This window comes from Thamnophis elegans, chromosome Z (genome assembly GCF_009769535.1).
Source record: "Thamnophis elegans isolate rThaEle1 chromosome Z, rThaEle1.pri, whole genome shotgun sequence".
Classification (NCBI taxonomy): Eukaryota; Metazoa; Chordata; class Lepidosauria; order Squamata; family Colubridae; genus Thamnophis; species Thamnophis elegans.
In genome coordinates this window covers 119,388,244-119,407,660 of record NC_045558.1, presented here as the reverse complement: position 1 = coordinate 119,407,660, position 19,417 = coordinate 119,388,244, and the positions used below count along the sequence as shown (strand labels likewise).

Genomic DNA, 19,417 nt, shown 5'->3' with positions numbered 1-19,417 from the left:
ATGATTCCATTTTGTAACTTCATTATAGCAAAGCAGCTCTATAAATTCTGGGTGTATAGAAGTAGATTCATCTTAAATTGCACCCTCAGGGATGTAGAAACATCAAAATACATAAATTCAAAAAGAAATTTTATGTAACCAGTGCAGCCAGTGTCTTAAGAATTTGGGAGCAATAATGGAGAAGCCATTGCATCAAATGTGGGTGCCTGAATGTAAGTATGTTAAAGGGCATTAATTGGTTTTTTTTAATGGAAGATGTGGCCAATATTATGATTTTGCTTTCTCCCAAAGATTCAGAGTGGATCCCTGCAATCAGTTATAGAACAGATGGTGAACAGCCTTCAGCTAATTTGCTGAATCTGACCTATGCTTTTTCTGAGATAGGCTTGCAAACACAGCCAAATGGCTTCTTCATTTCAAGAGCAATATCAGAAAGATGTTTGCATGTAGCAAAGAAGACTGTTATCTCATTAGAAGCATCTTTGTTAATTAATGATATGGATTTGCAGTGATTAATCTTTAAAAAAAACCGAAGTATGTGTTGCTTATTACATGATACAGCCAGAAGCTGCAATCTGGCATTCTCCTAAACGGGACTCCCTCCTGTATAAATGAATGAAAAAGAAATGCCTCTTTTTTAAAAAGATACCTTTTATCTAGGGCACTTGTAACTTCCTGTAGTAAAATATTTAACTTAACAGGGGGAAAAAAATGTGATTTCACTAATTGAGGACATATTATAAAATTAGAAGTAGGGATGTACACAAAGCAGAAATGTGTTTTCTTTTGAACTTGGAACGAACAGACTCATATCCTAGATTGAATGTTTTGTTCTAATGTGTCAGCCCTTTGAAGTAGGCAGGGTCAAGAAACACAGACATCCCAATAATGCTTCTTTATAGTAATAAAATATATTAACAGAATCTTGAAATTCTGTCCTAGTGTTTCTCAACCTCAGCAATTCTAAGATGGTGAACTTCATCTTCCAGAATTCTCCCGCAAGCATGGTCCACTTCAAAAGTGATATTCTGCTGGTTCGCACCGGTTCAGGTGAACCAGTAGTGATGGCAGCGTGAGGCTCCATCCACCCACCCAGACATCATCACGCACTTTCTGCACATGAGCAGAAGGTTCTGCGCATGCCCAGATGTGCGCACTTCTGCTACTGAAGCAGTAGTGAAGAAAAGAGATACCATTACTGGTCCACATCTTAAAATTCCTGTGGTTGAAAAACACTATAGACACTGCCCTACACTGTTCTCTTTGTCCTTTATTATACTAATAAAATCAAAACAGTTTTCTTAGTTTTTTTTCTTATGCTTTCTTCAAACTCTGGATGATGTAAATGCTTCTCTAAGCCCCTCCTGGACAGTTGTTTCATACCAAGTTCATACAATTCCTTTACACAACCCTGGAACAAATTCTTAGAACACATACATTTTATATCAAGCTTACAACATTCAGAAGGTTGAACTGGTTGGATGTGAGGTTGCTTCCTGTGACCTGAGCTATTGGAATTCTGAAATATTGTTAAATTTTTGAAATAGGTAAGTTTTGTTCTAATTGCTGTTTTTTCCCTGGCCTCAGAACAAAACTCTTGTAAATGCAAAGCTCAGAACACTCAAACTAACCATGTTTAATTAAAAGGTTTTAAAAATGAAAACTCCAAGATTTATTTACTAATATTTAGAAAAACCTTTTCATATAAGCAATAAATTGAACCTATGTCAGAGTATGGACAGCTTTTCTCCTTATGTCTATCAGCTTTGAGCTGATTTGCCAACCTCTGTTGCCCCCTGCAGGCTGTGAGATGAATGTACACAAACGCTGTGTCCATTGTGTTCCCAGTTTGTGTGGTGTTGACCATACAGAACGCCGTGGACGCCTCCAACTTCAAATTGAGACATTTGGGAGTGATGAGATCCGGGTGACTGGTAAGGAAAGAGTGGCATTGAAGTGTAATGAAATTGGACATATGTGTCTATTCACTTACTAATATCTTATAAGATGTTCTGTTCTCAACATTTTGATCTTGAAACTAATATTGGTGGCATCATCAGGAACTGGGCCTTTTTGGGGGTAGTCTTCCAAAAACAGAGTAATAGGATATGGGGACTAGAAACTTCATTTAAAAAAGCAAGCTGAAGTAACCTGGACTCCTATTTTGTTTATGAATCACCTCACCAAAACCTCTTCATTCTTTACTTAAGGAATTAGGAGCTTTTGAGAACAGGTAGAAATAGGAAAGCCTTGGGGGAGGGGAGGGGGGCAAGCTAGCTTGAAAAGGTGGGAGAAGACACTGAAGTGGGAATGCAGTACTGTTTGCCCAACATCATTTCTCTTTTCTAAGGAAAGAACATTTGCAAATTTGGAGTGTGTACTCATGGGAAAACCTCAGGACTTTGCTAAAATATCCAAGGCAAACAAATTGTGTCTGGGTAATAGTTTCCATTGTTTTGCCATCTTTGGATATGCAGAGAAACTGCAGTCTCTATATAAGTTATTAGTTCTTTCTTTGTCTCAAGATAAGATCACTTAGTTTATTAACATCCAATGCTTGTGACTGTAATTTCTGAAAGGAACTTGGTACTGTAGATATTTTGAAAAAACTACCTGGGATTAGATTTTAGGGGGTTGGTGAAATTGATCGGTTAGACACAAGTCTTCTAATGAAGGAGCCCTAAGCATTTCAAATTTATTTCTTTATCCTATTTCTATAGCTGCCCAACTCAATCAGGTGACCAGCTACCTTCAGCTTGGTGTTGTAGTACTTAAAAACTAGTCTTGATTCTTTAATATCGCAAATTAAAAGACCTCATTTAAAAACATTGATGAATATGTCTTCAGCCAGTGCAAGATTTAGTCCATGAGTAGACTAGCTAATCCTTCTTACAAACATTTCTGTGATAAAAATTTCAGAATATAGCAATAAAATGAGATGTAGCGGACATCCACAAATCTGCTTCTTCCCGTCACTTGTTTCAGAGAGGATCAGAATGAATTATATAAATATAGGCATGTTTACTCATTTTGCATTTTTAAACATGCAGTAATTCTTTTGCAATTCATTTAGGATCCAAGATTCAGTTTTTCATTTAGTTCTGGTATCCGATTTAAAATCCCAGTGAAGCTTCCTGAGCAAATATGCATACTCATTTCTGCAATTGCTTCTCCTTTTTCTCTCTTTCTCCTTAAAGGATTCAATTTAGTTATGGTGAACTAAAGCTGGACCAGGAAGTCACAAAACCTCCCCTTTTCATTTGAAAAGGGATTAACTTATTGTCATGAAAAATAGATGAAAATAATGCATAATGAATAATAAAAATATTAAAGAATAATGAAACATGGAGGCAGCCCAGATGATGCGTTTGGAGGTTTGAAGACTTGGGTTCTTCAGAATAGAAGAGTATTGCGGCACCAACTACAAAACAGTGGCAGTTTTGATAGGCCGGGGTGAAGAATGGGTCTGATTGGGGTGGTGAAGGCTGGGCACCTGGGATCTATTACTAGCTGCAAAACTTGACATTCCCCCGCCTCTGCTTTTCACACCTTCCCCTGCAGTCTTTCTCGCTGTCTTTCTCCCGCATTCTGGAACACCAGCACGTAGGTGGTGAGAAGAAAGCCATTGCTGCATTCTTCTTGACAGAAGGGGATTTCCTCACCCACCCTACCATCCCCTTCTCCCCCATGCACACACACGCAAACATACATAAGTTGCTGCGGCAGCAATTTTCGTGGCCCACAGCAGGTGGCCCAGGAGAGATGCCAGCAGTTCCTCCTCCCTCAGCCCACAAGCGAACACAGGAGGTCTGCCTTCCTACCCACTCACTCTTCCCTCTGGTACAAGGACTCCGTTGGAAGTTAATAATCTTTTTTGGAAGCTGGTATCACTGTTTCTATTTCCCTCCCTTCTTTCCGCATCAGTTGGAGAAGCACTGAACTTGATCCCGATGGATCCCAATGGTCTGTCTGATCCTTATGTGAAAATCAAGCTGATTCCTGACCCAAAGAATCTCACAAAGCAAAAGACCAGAACCGTCAGGTCCACCCTTAATCCTGTCTGGAATGAAACCTTTGTTTTGTAAGTATAGGAAGGAGAGGCCTCAGGGAGCTATGCATTTTATTTATCAAATTTAGAAATGGAGGGAGGAGGAGCTTCATGGTGCTAACCAGCCTTATGGCTGTGTGCTCCACTGTGAGCCCCAAGCAGGATGGGAGGGTGAGGTCTCTAGACATTTCTGAAAGTCCAGGATACTGGAGGCATGCCTTACCTTTGGGGGAAGAATGCTCTAAAGCAGGGGTGTCAAACTCAAGGCCCGTAGCCGGATCTGGCCCACAGGTTACTTAGATCTGGCCCACAGGACAACCTCGGAAACAGCGAAGGACCGGCCTGCGCTGCCTCTGCCAGTGAAAACGGAGCTCGGGAGGACCATGCAAGGCCCCCAGAGCTCTGTTTTCATTGACAGAGAGCTGTAGGATGCAATCTTGGCTGAAAATGGAGCCTGGGAGGGCCACCCATAGGTTTGCCGAGCTCCGTTTTCATTGGTAGAACACTCGGGCCACCATAGGCGCCAGCCCCCACCCCTTGTCAGCATGATGTCAAGCTGGCCACACACACCCTGCCCCCCCAGGTTAAATACAACCCTGATGCGACCTGCAATGAAATTGGGTTTGACACCCCTGTTCTAAAGGGTGGGAGCAACAGCAGAGAAGGCTTTTTTTCTGACCCCGCTAGTCGGAATTCTTTAATTCAGGGGTCTCCAAATGTAGCAATTTTAAGACTTGTGGACTTCAACTCCCAGAATCCCCCAGTCAGCCATGCTTTAACAGAAGGTATCGCAGTGGGACCAAGTGGGACAGGCTAATGTAACGGGGCAAAGATGATTCTATAGGTAACTTATTCCTATGCTATCTGGGGCTTCAAAGCTCATAACCAACACTTGAATTGGATCTGGAAGCAAATCGGCACCGAGTGCAACAGAGAGATTTCATGCATCATTCTTTGGACTACCTAGATTTATCATGCAGCCACATTCCATACTAGCTGAAGTTTCTAGATACTGTTCAACGGTAGCCCCATGTAGAGTGGATTGTAATAATCCAGTTGGGAGATGACCAAGGCATGAATGGCTGAATGGAGAGCCTTCCTTTCCAGGAAAGGATGCACAACACAAAATAACAACAAAATTCATTTATTCAGGTTTTTTAAATCTCCTTCCTTCCCTTTGTCACCCACCAGCACCCTGCAGCCAGGTGACATGGACCGGCGCCTCTCCATTGAGGTTTGGGACTGGGACCGGACAACCCGCAATGACTTCATGGGTGCCATGTCCTTTGGAGTCTCTGAGCTGTTCAAGGGCCCCATGGATGGCTGGTAAGGGGAAACCTGTTGGTAGGAAAAAAATGGAAGAGAACAATGGAGCAACACAGTGGCCCACCAGTGCTCATATTCTCTCTCTTTCTCCGTCTTGGCGTCTTTTTGGATTTTATCTGTTTGCTTGGTTGGCACCATCCTCTTTCTCTTTCTCTGTCTCTCACTCTCCTTTCCTTTAATTTAACCCTGCAAATATCTCCCATTTTTGGCTTCCATCCATTCATTCTGTTCTCCTCTCCCTATTTTCTTCCCCATCATCCCTCTTGCTCAACCGCTCCCTCTTTTGTCCACTTCCGCCCTGCCCAATGTCCCTGTCTGCGTTGCTGTCCCAGGTACAAATTGCTCAATCAGGAGGAGGGCGAATATTATAGTGTCCCTGTGGCGGATGCAGAAAACTGTGGGCTGCTGCAGAAATTTGAGGTAACCATGTGGCTCCATGACAATGTTTGGATTGGTACCCCATACGCAGGTTCACTGAGCTGTAGGCTGAGCTCTGCCATGCAGCACCAGCAGAACTGCCCTTTCTTATCCTTTGGGGCAGTTTCACCCAGTTTGCAAGGAGCTCACTGAAAGATGGGATGGGAAGAGCAAGAGCTCTTCCAGTCAGTAAACAAAAATGAGAAGCAACAATACCTGGGGGAGGGGGGGGAGGGCCCTAAAAAGAATTTTCCAATAGAACCACTTGCAATGTTCTTTGTATTTCACTCTTATCCCATAAATGAGGTGCGTGGCTCAGTGGCTTAATAATGCTGGAGATGGCCTTTGCTTCAGCGGTTTGAATCCTAGCACTACGTGGTGGGGCGAGCTCCCGTCACTCGACTTGGCTTCTGCCCTCCTAGCAGTTCGAATACATGTTATATGCGAGTAGATAAATAGGTACCACTTCAGTAGGGAGACGAGACGGCACTTCATGCAGAAGGTTAGAATCTTGCTGGCACTGGATCTTCCCAATTGCAAAACCCGTTTGCAAGCCGAGTGACAATTTTGGAGGAGGGAAATGGCCCCACATGACGCTGCAGGAAAGCAGCTTGTCTTTTTGGTGTGGAACTAGCTCGCCCCCTATGGTGCACTTTGGAAAGTGCGTGACCATGAACCAAACAGGGTTAGCAATCTTAGGTAGCCAAACTACTATTCTGCATCGTAGCAACGTAGTCTCCTGGCTAATGTAACATCGCCATACGCTAAACAAACAAACCCATAAATGTTACCTTTTAAACCCAGTTTGGGCTGTGGGTGTTACACTCACTGTGTTGCATCAAGCCTAATCATGAAGCATGTACTTCACAGCTCTAGGATCTATTGTGACAAACAGGATTACTGAAAGGCAGGCCTGTTGATCTATAAGATCAGCTCTAAGGTGAAGTAGAATGATAGATATGTCAAAGGTGGAGAATTTTAGCCACCCTCTCTAGCTGTGTGTTGTATCTTGACCTGCTGAAATGGCATTTGTTATGCTGCCATTAGACAGTCTCAACTCTCTTCTCTGGATGGGGAGATCATCTTATCCTTTGCCTTAAACAACTAAATTTCTCAAAATGGACCTATAAATGGTGGTGGGTGGTCCGGCTTAAGAATGGACAGAAATTACATTTTAATGAAGAGGCGGGATGGAACAGAGGTCATTCAGGCAGCAACTTACATCTTGATGTTCTATTTTCCAGGCTTGCAATTTTCCTCTGGAACTCTATGAGGTATAAATTTTTCTTCTGTTTCTTTTATTTTGGGAGGAGGCAGAAAATGGATTCTTCTGTTGCCATAAAAACAGCCACCAATGCTCATTTAGAGAAAGAGGGAAGTGCAGGACAGAAGAACAGAGAAAGAGCCCACTTGATCCCTTGAATCTACTGATGTTCATCCAGTCCTTTGTTTTTAGGATCAATTATGTTGCTTTTTGGCTGCTTGCAGTAAATTGCCCATCTTTGACCCCTTCTTGCAGCCGTTGGTATGCTCCTTCTGAACTTGGAAACATGTCCTTAGCTAATGTGCTTAACAATCACGGATATGTCTCTCCTTGGGAACATTGTTGGCTGAATCTCAGTGTTTAATTCTGGAGAAAAGGCATTTCCTTAGATCTGTCCATAAGCTGGAAGGAGAAAAATGGAGGTGGTAAATACTTTTGAAGCAAAAGTATCAGAGAAGGAAAGATAACACCAGGATCAATGAGATGAATCCACCTATTTGTGGTCTTCCCAGAAAGCAGTTCAGATAGTCCTCAACTTATGACTACAATTGAGTCGCAAATTTCCATTGCTAAGCAAGGCAGTTGTTATGTAGGTTTTGTCCACTTAACAACAATTTTATGACTTTTAGCCACAGTTTTTAACAGCTTTAAACAACTGCAGTTGTTAAGTGAAGCATTCAGTTGTTAAGTGAATCTGGCTTCCCCCATTGACGTTGCTTGTCGGAAGCCAGCAGGGAAGATTACAGATGAGATCACTGTCATAAATACGACGCAGTTGCCAAGCATCTGAATTTTGACAATGTGACCATAGGGATGCTGCAACGGTTATAAGTGTGAAAACCAGTCATAACATCGAATGGTCACTAAATGAATGGTTGTAAATTGAGGATTAACTGTACCTTGAATATAAGTCTTCTAGAGTGGAGATTAAAAATCTGCCTAAAAATCTTTCGGAGCAGGGGTAAAATCCTGCAGGTTCTAGAGAACCAGTAGCAAAAATTTTGAGTAATGTGGAGAACCGGCAAATGCCACCTCTGGCTGATCCCAGAGTGGGGTGGGAATGGGGATTTTGCAGCATCCTTCCCCTGCCATGCCCACCAAGCCACGCCCACAAAACCAGTAGTAAAAAAAAATTGAAATTCACCACTGGTCTGGGGTCATGGCAACTTCCTCAGTTTACTGTGGATCTGCCCTGTTTCTGTAATGAGTCCACGGATCCTCTTTTGAAGAACGTTAATTTGCAACTGCATATATTTCAAAATCACTCCATTCTTCATGAAGATTCTCAGTCATCCAGGTCATGGTTGTCCCAAAGATGCTTTTTCAAGAGGTGACTGGAGTTACTTTCTTTTTATTCTCATCCCCAGAAGCTTCTTCAGCTCCGACTGAATGGTGGGTTGTTGTATAGTCAAAGGTAGTCCTCGCTCTTACGAATGACAGCTCGGTAGCAGCCAGGCGCGTCTTAGCCAATCAGACGCGCCTGTCAGTTTTTTTTTGTTGTTGTTTATTATTTATAGGCCGCCCTTTTCCCTGAGGGGACTCAGGGCAGCTTACAATTTGTGGGGAGGGGAATACAAGACAAGACATGAGACAATACATAAGTAAAAATAGAACACAACATTCATTCATCATTCGGGTGGGGACGGATTAGAATCTTTATCCCCAGGCCTGACGGAATAGCCAGGCCTTGAGGGCTGTGCGGAAGGTCTGGACGGTGGTGAGAGTGCGAATCTCCACGGGGAGATCGTTCCAAAGGGTCGGAGCTACTACTGAAAAGGCTCTCCTCCGCGTAGTTGCCAGTCGACACTGACTGGCGGATGGAACTCGGAGGAGGCCTAATCTGTGTGATCTAATAGGTCGTAGGGAGGTAATTGGCAGGAGGCGGTCTCTCAAGTACTCAGATCCACTACCATGGAGGGCTTTATGGGTGGTAAGTAGCACCTTGAAGCGCACCCGGAGATCAACAGGTAGCCAGCGCAGCTCGTGGAGGATAGATGTTATGTGGGCGAACCGCGGTGCGCCCATAATCACTCGCGCGGCTGCATTTTGGACTAGCTGAAGTCGCCGGATGCTCTTCAAGGGCAGCCCCATGTAGAGCACGTTGCAGTATTCCAGCCTAGAGGTCACAAGGGCCCGAGTGACCGTTGTGAGAGCCTCCCGGTTCAGGTAGGGTCGCAACTGGCGCACCAGGCGAACCTGGGCAAATGCCCCCCTGGTCACAGCCGACAGGTGGTGGTCAAAGGTCAGCTGTGGGTCCAGGAGGACTCCCAAGTTGTGAACCCTGTCTGAGGGGTATAAAATTTGGCCCCCCAGCCTGAGTGATGGAACACTAGCCAAATTATTGGGAGGGAAACACAACAGCCACTCGGTCTTGTCCGGGTTGAGTACCAGTTTGTTAGCTCTCATCCAGTCCCTAACGGCTTCGAGACCCCGGTTCATCACGTCCACCGCTTCATTGAGTTGGCACGGGGCGGACAGATACAGCTGAGTATCGTCCGCGTATTGGTGGTATCTTATCCCGTGCCTCCGAATGATCTCGCCCAGCGGTTTCATGTAGATGTTAAATAGTAGGGGGGATAAGACCGAACCCTGCGGCACCCCATATGGGGTTGCCGAGCTGTCAGGCGCGAGTCTGCTGGAATATAAAAGGCAGACTCTTTCCAACCGCCATCCGATCTACCCAGAGCAGCCGAACATACCGGTCTACTCGGAACTGCTTCGCTGCCTCTTCTTCAAAGACTACCCGGTCTACTTCTTAATACAATTATCTTTACCGCGCGTCCAGCCCGGTCTACTAGCGTTACTTTGTTACAAGTTACTGTTACATTAAATTGGTTACAGTGTTACCGTACAAAGAGCCTCTGTCTTCATTCTCACGTTGTAATACTGGCGACGAGGACTGGGGACCTGTAACCAGAAGAAAATCAACAGAGACTTCTCTTCAAAATTATTTATTTCTTTATTAACTGTAATGGCTGGCATGCCAACTTTTGCCCCTTTTGGGGTTGGGAGTGAGACGTGGGAAGCATTCCTAGAAAGATTTGAATGCTTCCTGATTGCGAACAACCGACAGGGCTACTCACAAGCAAGAAAATGTGGTTTCTTCCTAACTGCTTGTGGACCAGAGATGTTTGCCACCACTAGGTCCTTTGCCGCTCCAAGAGCAGTCTACGACCTCTCCTGGCAGGAGCTAGCGGACGGACTTCAAGCATATTATGCTCCTACTCCCTCGCAAATTGCCAGACGTTTTGCGTACCGCAGGCGGGTCCAAAAGCCTGCAGAAACAGTTAATCACTTTCTACAGGCTCTGCGAGTCGCCGCAGCGCAATGCGAGTTTCCTGATCTAGAGGCAAACTTAGCAGAACAGTTTGTCTGTGGCCTGAAAGATATCTTCCTTAGGCGTAGATTATTAGGTAAGCCTAAGGTCACCTTGGTATACGCCATAGATGAGGCTCGCGCCGCAGAGTTGGCAGACTCCTCTTCAACCGAAATAGAACGTTACCTGGCACAAATGACCGTTACTGGCGGTTTACCCGCCGCGCAAGCCTCAACTGCCTTGGCACCTCCTCCGCTCCAGCAACCATCTTATATAAAAAATCTCATCGATGAACTCGCCCCTCTGCCGGAACATTTACTGCAATTTCAGGTGGACAGACTTGGGGCACAACCCCGCCGTCAGCAGCCTCGTGCAACTCAAGCCATCAGCTGTTCTCCGGCAAGTTCCTCTGCCTGCATCGGCTGCGGCGGGGCGCACGCCCGAGCTACCTGTCCTTTCAAGGCAGCGGTCTGCCGCCGCTGCGGGAAGAAGGGCCATCTAGCCCACGTCTGCAAAGCCTCCCTGCCTGTTCCTGCTGCATCTTTTGAACCACCGCCACCTTATGGACCTCCTCCACCGCCGAAAAGCTCTCAGCCCCGCAAGCCTACACAGCGACCAGAAGACTGTTTCAACATCAAACAAGCTTCCTCGTCTCTTCCTGACATCTCCATCAACCTAGCCTCAGAGGGTACGTACAAAATTAATATAACCCTACTGATTGAAGGGAAACCTTGCAGGATGGAAGTTGACTCCGGCTCCTCAAAATCGCTCCTTTCCTGGGACAAATTTTCCCTTTTGTGCCCCCATGTTAAACGTTGCCATCTGTCACCCCCTAACGCTATCCTAAAGGATTATCAAGGCTCCCACATTTCTATTCTGGACTCCTACGACTTGAGAGTATCTTATGGCAAGTTTTGTGCCATTTTACCTGCTCTAATTGTTCTAAAACCATTACCCTCAATTTTAGGGTTAGAATGGTTCACTCCATTAGGTCTTTCCCTACAGGGAATTCACTTCACTGTGGACACGCCTACCGATGTGGCAGCAGTCTTGTCAGACTACACTGACATATTTGATGGCCAGCTGGGCCAATACAAGGGCAGCCCCATTTCCCTTAACTTGGATCCCCAGGTTGCCCCAATCAGACTGAAGGCCCGCAGGGTGCCCTTTGCCTTAAGGCCAAAGGTTGAAGCCGAGCTCGACAAGCTCGTGGCACAGGGCATACTGGAGCCCGTCGACCACTCGCGTTGGGAAACCCCCATTGTCATTCCAGTGAAGGCCGACGGCTCCATTAGGATCTGTGCCGACTATAAGTCGACAATCAACCTTGGCCTTCAGGCAAACCCCTATCCAGTCCCTGTTGTACAGCACCTGCTCCATTCCTTGGGGCAGGGCTGTATTTTCGCCAAACTGGATATGGCGCAGGCCTACCAGCAGCTTCCTGTGGATGATGATGCGGCGGCTGCCCAAACCATCGTCACCCACTGGGGGGCTTTCCGTTGTCGCCGCCTCCAATTCGGCGTATCCGTTGCCCCGGGGATTTTCCAGAGCCTCATGGAGCGATTGCTCCATGGGCTCCCTGGTGTGGTACCGTACTTTGATGACGTCCTGATCGCTGCAAACAGCCGCTCAGACCTCATCAAAGTCTTAAGGAAAGTCCTCGACCATTTCAGGGGCGCAGGACTTAAATTAAAACGCAGCAAATGTTTCTTTGCTGTGCCTCAAGTGGACTTCCTAGGCTTCACAATTGATGCCCAGGGAATCCACCCTACCCCTGCTAAATTAGCAGCCATCAGGAACGCTCCTACTCCTACATCGAAGGCGCAGCTACAATCGTTCCTGGGGCTTTTAAATTTCTACGCGCCTTTCATTCCCCACAAGGCATCACTAGCTGAGCCGCTACATCGGTTACTCGACCGATCCGCGCCTTGGCAATGGGGCAGCCGCGAAGCACATGCGTTCGCGGCTGTCAAATCCCTGCTGACGTCAGAGGCAGTCTTAGTGCGATATAGCGACAAGATGCCCCTGACTCTAGCGTGTGATGCCTCTCCCGTGGGTTTGGGAGCTGTTCTGAGCCACGTCCTGCCCAATGGCTCAGAAGCTCCCATAGCTTTTTACTCCCGGACACTGTCCTCGGCTGAGAGGAACTACAGCCAGATTGACAAGGAGGCTCTGGCTGCAGTGTCAGGAATTAAAAAGTTCCACGACTACCTATATGGGTGGCATTTCACCCTATTCACGGACCATAAGCCACTCCTTGGGCTTCTGGCTGGTGATAAGCCGACACCTCCTATCCTTTCCCCAAGGATGACCCGCTGGACGGAGTTCTTAGCGGCGTACTCCTACGCCTTGCGCTACCGTCCGGGCAAGCAAATAGGGCATGCAGATGCCCTTAGTCGCTGCCCCCTTCCGGACAAGGAAATCCAAGAGGTTCCTTGCCGTTCAGTCCTGGCAATTGCACAGCTGGAGTTGCCATTGACTGCTACAGACGTGGCCGCTCACTCTCGGTCTGACCCTACACTGTCACAACTATTGAATTGGGTCCTGAGAGGCTGGCCTGCGGGTGCTTTACCTCCACAATTCAAACATTTCAAAAACAGACAGTTAGAGCTATCCATTCATTCAGGCTGTCTGTTATGGGGCGACCATGTGGTCATCCCAACGGTCCTCCGACAACAGATTTTGCAACGCCTTCATGAAAACCACCCTGGAGTCAGCAGAATGAAGGCTCTAGCTCGCAGTTTCGTTTGGTGGCCAGGATTAGATACAGAGATCGAAGCCTGGGTTGCCAAATGCGAAACATGCCAGCAATCCCGGCCATCTCCACCTTCCTCTCCCTCCCGGGAATGGGAGATGCCCCGTGGACCATGGTCAAGAATCCATATAGATTTCGCCGGCCCCTTCCACGGACAGGTTTTCCTCATAGTTGTGGACGCGTACTCTCGATGGGTGGAAGTATTGCTCATGCACTCCACCACATCTGACAGTACTGTGCGAGCCTTGCGACGTTTGTTCGCAACCCACGGGTTGCCGGACACAGTAGTGTCCGACAATGGCCCGCAATTCACATCCACAACATTTCAAACCTTCCTGGCCGAGCAAGGGGTCCGCCATGCGCTGGTTGCCCCTTACCATCCGGCCAGCAATGGCCAAGCGGAAAGGGCGGTTAGATCGGCCAAGGAGGCTTTGGGCCGGCTTAACCGAGGGGACTGGCAGGCAAGGGTGGATGCGTACTTACTGGCACAGCACTCCACACCTTGCCCCTTGACACAGAAAAGCCCCGCGGAGATGCTGATGGGCAGACGCCTGCGGACCACCCTGGATAGATTGCATCCCGTCTATTCAGGAATTCAGTCTGGCAACCTGGGGCCTCCAACTCCCTCCTGCACTTTCAAACCTGGGGACCTGGTTTGGGCTAGGAACTATGGAGGGGAAACGAGATGGGTTCCTGCAGTTATAACTGAAATAACAGGACCCGTTTCCTACAGGACACGAATACCCGATGGATCCATCTGGAGGAGACACCTGGATCAGCTAAGGCAACGACAGTCATCCGGAACTATTCCTCAAGCCGACACGCAAGGGTCTGGCATAGGCGCAGCTCAGCCAGCCCTGAACCCGCAACCGCATTCAAATAATCACCATCCTCCAGCCTTCCCTAATTCAGGCCAGCTCAGCCCAGCCCATCATCAGGGTAGAAAACCCTGATGTGTCAGTCACTGTTCCTCAATCCGAGTTAGCAAACTCCCTCCCAGTTAGTTCAGGTCAATATAGACCTAACCCTCCCAATGCACAGGCCGCCTACCGGCCTAATCACAATCCAGCAACAGCCTCGGCCGCGCCCCCTTCGCCCAGCTTACCATTCAGCTGCAGTTTTCCACTCAGGGATTCAGGGCCGTCACACGTCACCTGGAGCTCCACTCCCCGAAGGGAGGAGCTCAGACAGGGACATCCATATGAGGATCCGCCTGCAATGCAATTGCGGCGGTCGGGGCGTGTCCGCCGTTCTCCTGTGTATTTAGAAGATTACGCGTGCGCAAACATCACGCATGCACACAGCTGGGGGGGAAGAAGTGTTGTATAGTCAAAGGTAGTCCTCGCTCTTACGAATGACAGCTCGGTAGCAGCCAGGCGCGTCTTAGCCAATCAGACGCGCCTGTCAGTTGCCGAGCTGTCAGGCGCGAGTCTGCTGGAATATAAAAGGCAGACTTTTTCCAACCGCCATCCGATCTACCCAGAGCAGCCGAACATACCGGTCTACTCGGAACTGCTTCGCTGCCTCTTCTTCAGAGACTACCCGGTCTACTTCTTAATACAATTATCTTTACCGCGCGTCCAGCCCGGTCTACTAGCGTTACTTTGTTACAAGTTACTGTTACATTAAATTGGTTACAGTGTTACCGTACAAAGAGCCTCTGTCTTCATTCTCACGTTGTAATATGGGTAATGGAAGGATTTATATTCCTTACAGTCAGTTGGTCATTTGCATTCTTCTAGAGAGTCATTGAGGCCACTTGAAGATTTGTCTGTGTCCTCAGGGTCACCTGAGTAGTGCAAATGGGTATGGAATCGTCTTGGAACTGCTGAAAGGACTGTATTGTCATTGAGAAGTGCAGGAAAGCACCGAAAGAATACAAGTGACCCATTGTCTGCAAGGAATATAAACCCTTCCATTCCCCACCTTCCAGTCAGAGCTGAAGAAGCTTCTTGGATGAGAAACGAAACTTCTTCAAAGAAAAACAAGAAAATCTAGTTGCCTCTTGGAAAAGCACCTTTGGGACACTCCATTGTTCATCCTCACACGCTCCCTAATATCTAAGAATTTTACTATTTGTATTAAATGCAACTTGTACCAGCTTCTGTTTCAAAGGTATGAAAAAACAGGTGAACACCCAAGGTGTTCTTCAAAATTGCAGAGATTTCTGAAGTTTTAATGTAACTAGTTGCGATGCCCTTCATTCTGAGTCTTCATAACCTTCACACCTGCGTCTCCTCCTTTTGTTCTGCAGAAGGTTCGTCATGGTCTTATCCCATCTCCATCTCCAAGCCCCACAGACCCTAAGCGTGGTGGATTCTTTGGCATCAACCGCTTCCATATCTCGGACTTCAACTTTCTCATGGTTCTGGGCAAAGGAAGTTTTGGCAAGGTGGGTCTGCCATTAGGCAGTGGGTCCGAGGTGCACAAGAGAGGGAGGTACAAGTACTGGCAGTGTCCAAAGTGTGGGCCTTTGCAAAGGCAGAATTTCCTTACGGGAGGTGGAAACAAGAGTCAAGACTCTCCGGTGCTTTCTCCACAGGTGATGCTGGCCGAACGCCGTGGGACAGATGAGCTCTTTGCCATCAAGATCCTAAAGAAAGATGTGATCATCCAAGATGATGATGTAGAATGTACTATGGTGGAAAAGCGTGTCTTGGCCATGGGGGAACGTCCACACTTCCTGACTCAGCTGCACTCTACTTTTCAAACAGTGGTAATTCTTGTCTCCCAGAGTTATTTCATTAAACAAATGTTGTTGTTAGTTGCAAAGCCGCCCTTCGCAACCCCATGGACAGTGTTCCTCAAGGCCTTCCTGTCCTCTACCATCCTCTATCGTCCCGTTCTTCTTTTGCCCTCAATCTTTCCCAGCATTAGGTTCTTCTCCAGTGAGTCCTTCCTTCTCATTAGGTGGCCAAAGTATTTTAGTTTCATCTTCAGCGTCTGGCCTTCTAAAGAACAGTCAGGGTTGATCTCCTCTAGGACTGACCGGTTTGATTGCCTTGCGGTCCAAGGGACTCACAGGAGTCTTCTTCAGCACCATAGTTCAAAGACCTCAATTCTTTGGCGCTCAGCCTTTCTTATGGTCCAATTAAACAAATATTAGCCTTTTAATTAAATAGATCGGGAGTACCTAACAATGGCAACTTTTAAGAACTATGGACTTCATTTTCCAAAATTCTCCATCCAGGCATGGTGTCTGGGGAATTCTGGGAATTAAAATCCACAAGTCTTAAATTTGCCAAGGATGGAAACCCTGAAATCGCCTCTTTAATTGGAATAAATAATTTCTTCCCACCACTTAGATTTGGACAGAAGATAAATTAATAGTTCTACACTGAACCAATGCCACTTGTCCTTGAATTTTTTGAAATTATGCCATATGTGCCCTTTACAAATGCAATTGGAGAAAGAAGGGCTGTTTTTGAGACGATGCGAATTGTTTTTATATTAATTGTGTTCAAAATAATTTGAACAATAAAAAACGCTACTTTTTATTAGAGAGCTTATTTATATAATCAAAGTATGTTTTATTTCGTGAACTGATGTCCACACATCTTAAAATGGCCGAGGTGGAGAAACACTGATTTAAGGAATACTTATAGATGAAATTATTTGTCTGGGGACATGTTCTGCTCTTTTCCTTTAAGGACCGGCTGTATTTTGTTATGGAGTATGTCAATGGAGGAGACCTAATGTATCACATCCAGCAGGTTGGGAAATTCAAGGAACCCCATGCTATGTACGTGAGTTTTTTTGAGGAAGTAGGCTATCTGTATGTCAACCATCATAAAACCCAAAGAAAAGTTACTCTGAAATACTTAAATACAGATTTAAAAATCATGATCAGCTCCCGAGAGTGGTCAACTCATCTGGTTTAATATCTTAGTCTAGTCAGCCCATGCACTATCACCAACCAGCAGCACCGTTCCTTGCTTGTCTTACAAAAATTAGAGACATGGGAAAAGTATCTCCCACTGCTCAGGTTATAAGTAGTCCTCGATTTAAGACTACAATAGATTTCATAATTGTGGTAATAAGTTGTGAAAGTAATTAAGTAGGTCATCATGTCACTGTGCCTAATTTTATGACCTTTTTAATGGCAATTGTTAAGTGAACTAAATGTTATGGGGCATTTCCTCCACCAGAAACTGGAAGTAACACTGGTTGAAACTTTTAGTTTGATTTTGAGAATCATAAGTAAAGATTCGTCCTAGCATCCAAGTCAGAAAGGTGGTAAAAAACTAATTGATATATACCAAAGGTAGGGAACGATGACCCCTTTATGACTTGTGGACTTCAATTCCCAGAATTATGGGAGTTGAAGTCCACAAGTCATAAAAAGGCCATCATTCTCCACCCCTGGCATGTATAATGGAGTTAGATGGGAAAGCGATAGTTTATGAGATTGTGAATGTTGAATGTTGAATGTTTGAATGTTGAATGTTGAATGTTTATTTTATTTATATGCTGCCCTTTTCCCCCGAAGGGGACTCAGGGCGGCTCACAACTCAACCAAGGGAGAGGGATGCAGACAAAAATTAAAACGACACGCAACAATACATAATTTAAAACACACAAGAGTCATACCATTCGAGAAGGGGGTAGAAGCTTTTTAGCCCCAGGCCTGTCGGAATAGCAGGTTTTAAGGGCTTTGCGGAAGGTCTGGAGGGTGGTGAAGGTTCGAATCTCCACGGGGAGTTCATTCCAGAGGGTTGGAGCGGCCACAGAGAAGGCTCTCCTCCGGGTAGTCGCCAGTCGACACTGGCCGGCGGATGGAATTCGGAGGAGGCCTAATCTGTGGGATCTAATCGGTCTAGAGGAGGTAATTGAAGTAATATAATTGCATGATTTCAGACTGGAAGTGAAGCATCGCTTTTATTTTTTTTTAAAGACAAAAAGAGAACATGCTTTGCAAAAAATGAAGTTTGTGCAGTGGTTAAGGTACCAGACTAGAAATCAGCAGGTAGTGACTTTTACTCCTGCTTTAGGCATAAAGCCAAGTAGGTGATCTTGGGCCAGTCACTTTCTTTCAGCAGCCCTAGGAATGAGACAGTGTCAAACCGCTTCTCACAAATCTCACCAAGAAAAACTGAAGGGTCTTGGCCAGGACTCAAAAACTGACTTGAAGACACCCGTAGACAAACAAATAATTCTCAGCAAGTGATTACTGTCCTCTATCTTCTATTGCTGTGCTCCCTGGCAGACGTTTTTCCACCTGGCAGGGCAGGCACAGCCAGATCTTCATCACTGGGTTAAAAAAAGAAAAATGCTCTGGAAAATATGCTCTGAACATCCCAATTGCCTTGGTTTAGAAATGGCTATAACCATCCAGTAGAGCATAAAAATGTGTCTATTGAAACTGCCATAAAACACACTCTGAAGATGCTAGCAGTGAGCCATTTGCCATCCTCTTTCTAATCCACCATTGTTTCCTCTATTCTGCTATAGATTTTATGCAGCTGAAATTGCGATTGGATTGTTCTTTTTGCATAACAAGGGGATTATTTACAGGTGAGTCTCTGGCTGCTGCCCATTCTCTATGCCTACCCAAGCCAGAGAAGGAGAAGAGTGGGGGCTGTCTTGAGTACAACTCTTGGGTCCTAACTACAACATCCCAATGTTTTAGTAAGAATTGAGAAGATAACAGCTCATGATCTCTCCAGCCTTCTTTTTTTTTCCAGTGTCAAAATCCGAACACAGGTAATAGCAACAGCACTTAGACTTATATAGCATAATGCCCTCAACAATCTGGGTCATCATTTTATCTCCCTTGGAATGACGGAAGGCTAGTCAACCTGAATCAGGATCGAACTCCTTGCAGTGGACTGAGTCATTTAATTCTCAATTTATGACCATAATTAAGCCTGGAATTAGGATTGTAAGTCATGGTGGTTTTCAAGTGGGATACCAAGTGACTGCGTTGATTTTTCAACTTTTTTTTGCAGCAGTTGTTAATTGAACTCTGTGGTTGTTAAGCAGATGCCACCATCATTAAGCAAACATGTCAATTATTAACCCAATTTTCCCAATGGGTGTTTTTTATTGAAAGTGGCAAAAAATGATGGAAATTACGGTCAAGTGATCATGGGACGCTACGAATGGCCATAAATGTGAGCTGGTTGTTAAGTGCCCAAAATTCAATCACATAACTGTGTGAGGGAGGGCTCGGAACTCTGGAACTCGGTTGTAAATATCTTCTAACAGTCACTAAGTGATCGATCATTAAGCAAGGACTGTTTGTAATTAGAAATTCTGGAGTCATTGTATAATTGTAACCCTGTGTTGTAC

At 45.8% G+C, this 19,417-nt stretch overlaps 1 protein-coding gene across 1 annotated transcript in view; it reads left to right on the top strand.

Annotated features, from left to right (window-relative positions):
* The window catches only part of PRKCG (protein kinase C gamma), a 58,434-nt gene that overhangs the window by 32,204 nt on the left and 6,813 nt on the right, over positions 1-19,417 (top strand). The window contains exons 5-13 of the mRNA XM_032235250.1: positions 1,803-1,934; positions 3,925-4,081; positions 5,240-5,374; positions 5,707-5,794; positions 7,036-7,065; positions 15,381-15,518; positions 15,669-15,842; positions 16,777-16,868; positions 18,578-18,640. Coding sequence (XP_032091141.1) covers positions 1,803-1,934; positions 3,925-4,081; positions 5,240-5,374; positions 5,707-5,794; positions 7,036-7,065; positions 15,381-15,518; positions 15,669-15,842; positions 16,777-16,868; positions 18,578-18,640 — 1,009 coding nt within the window. The remainder of the gene's footprint in view (positions 1-1,802; positions 1,935-3,924; positions 4,082-5,239; positions 5,375-5,706; positions 5,795-7,035; positions 7,066-15,380; positions 15,519-15,668; positions 15,843-16,776; positions 16,869-18,577; positions 18,641-19,417) is intronic.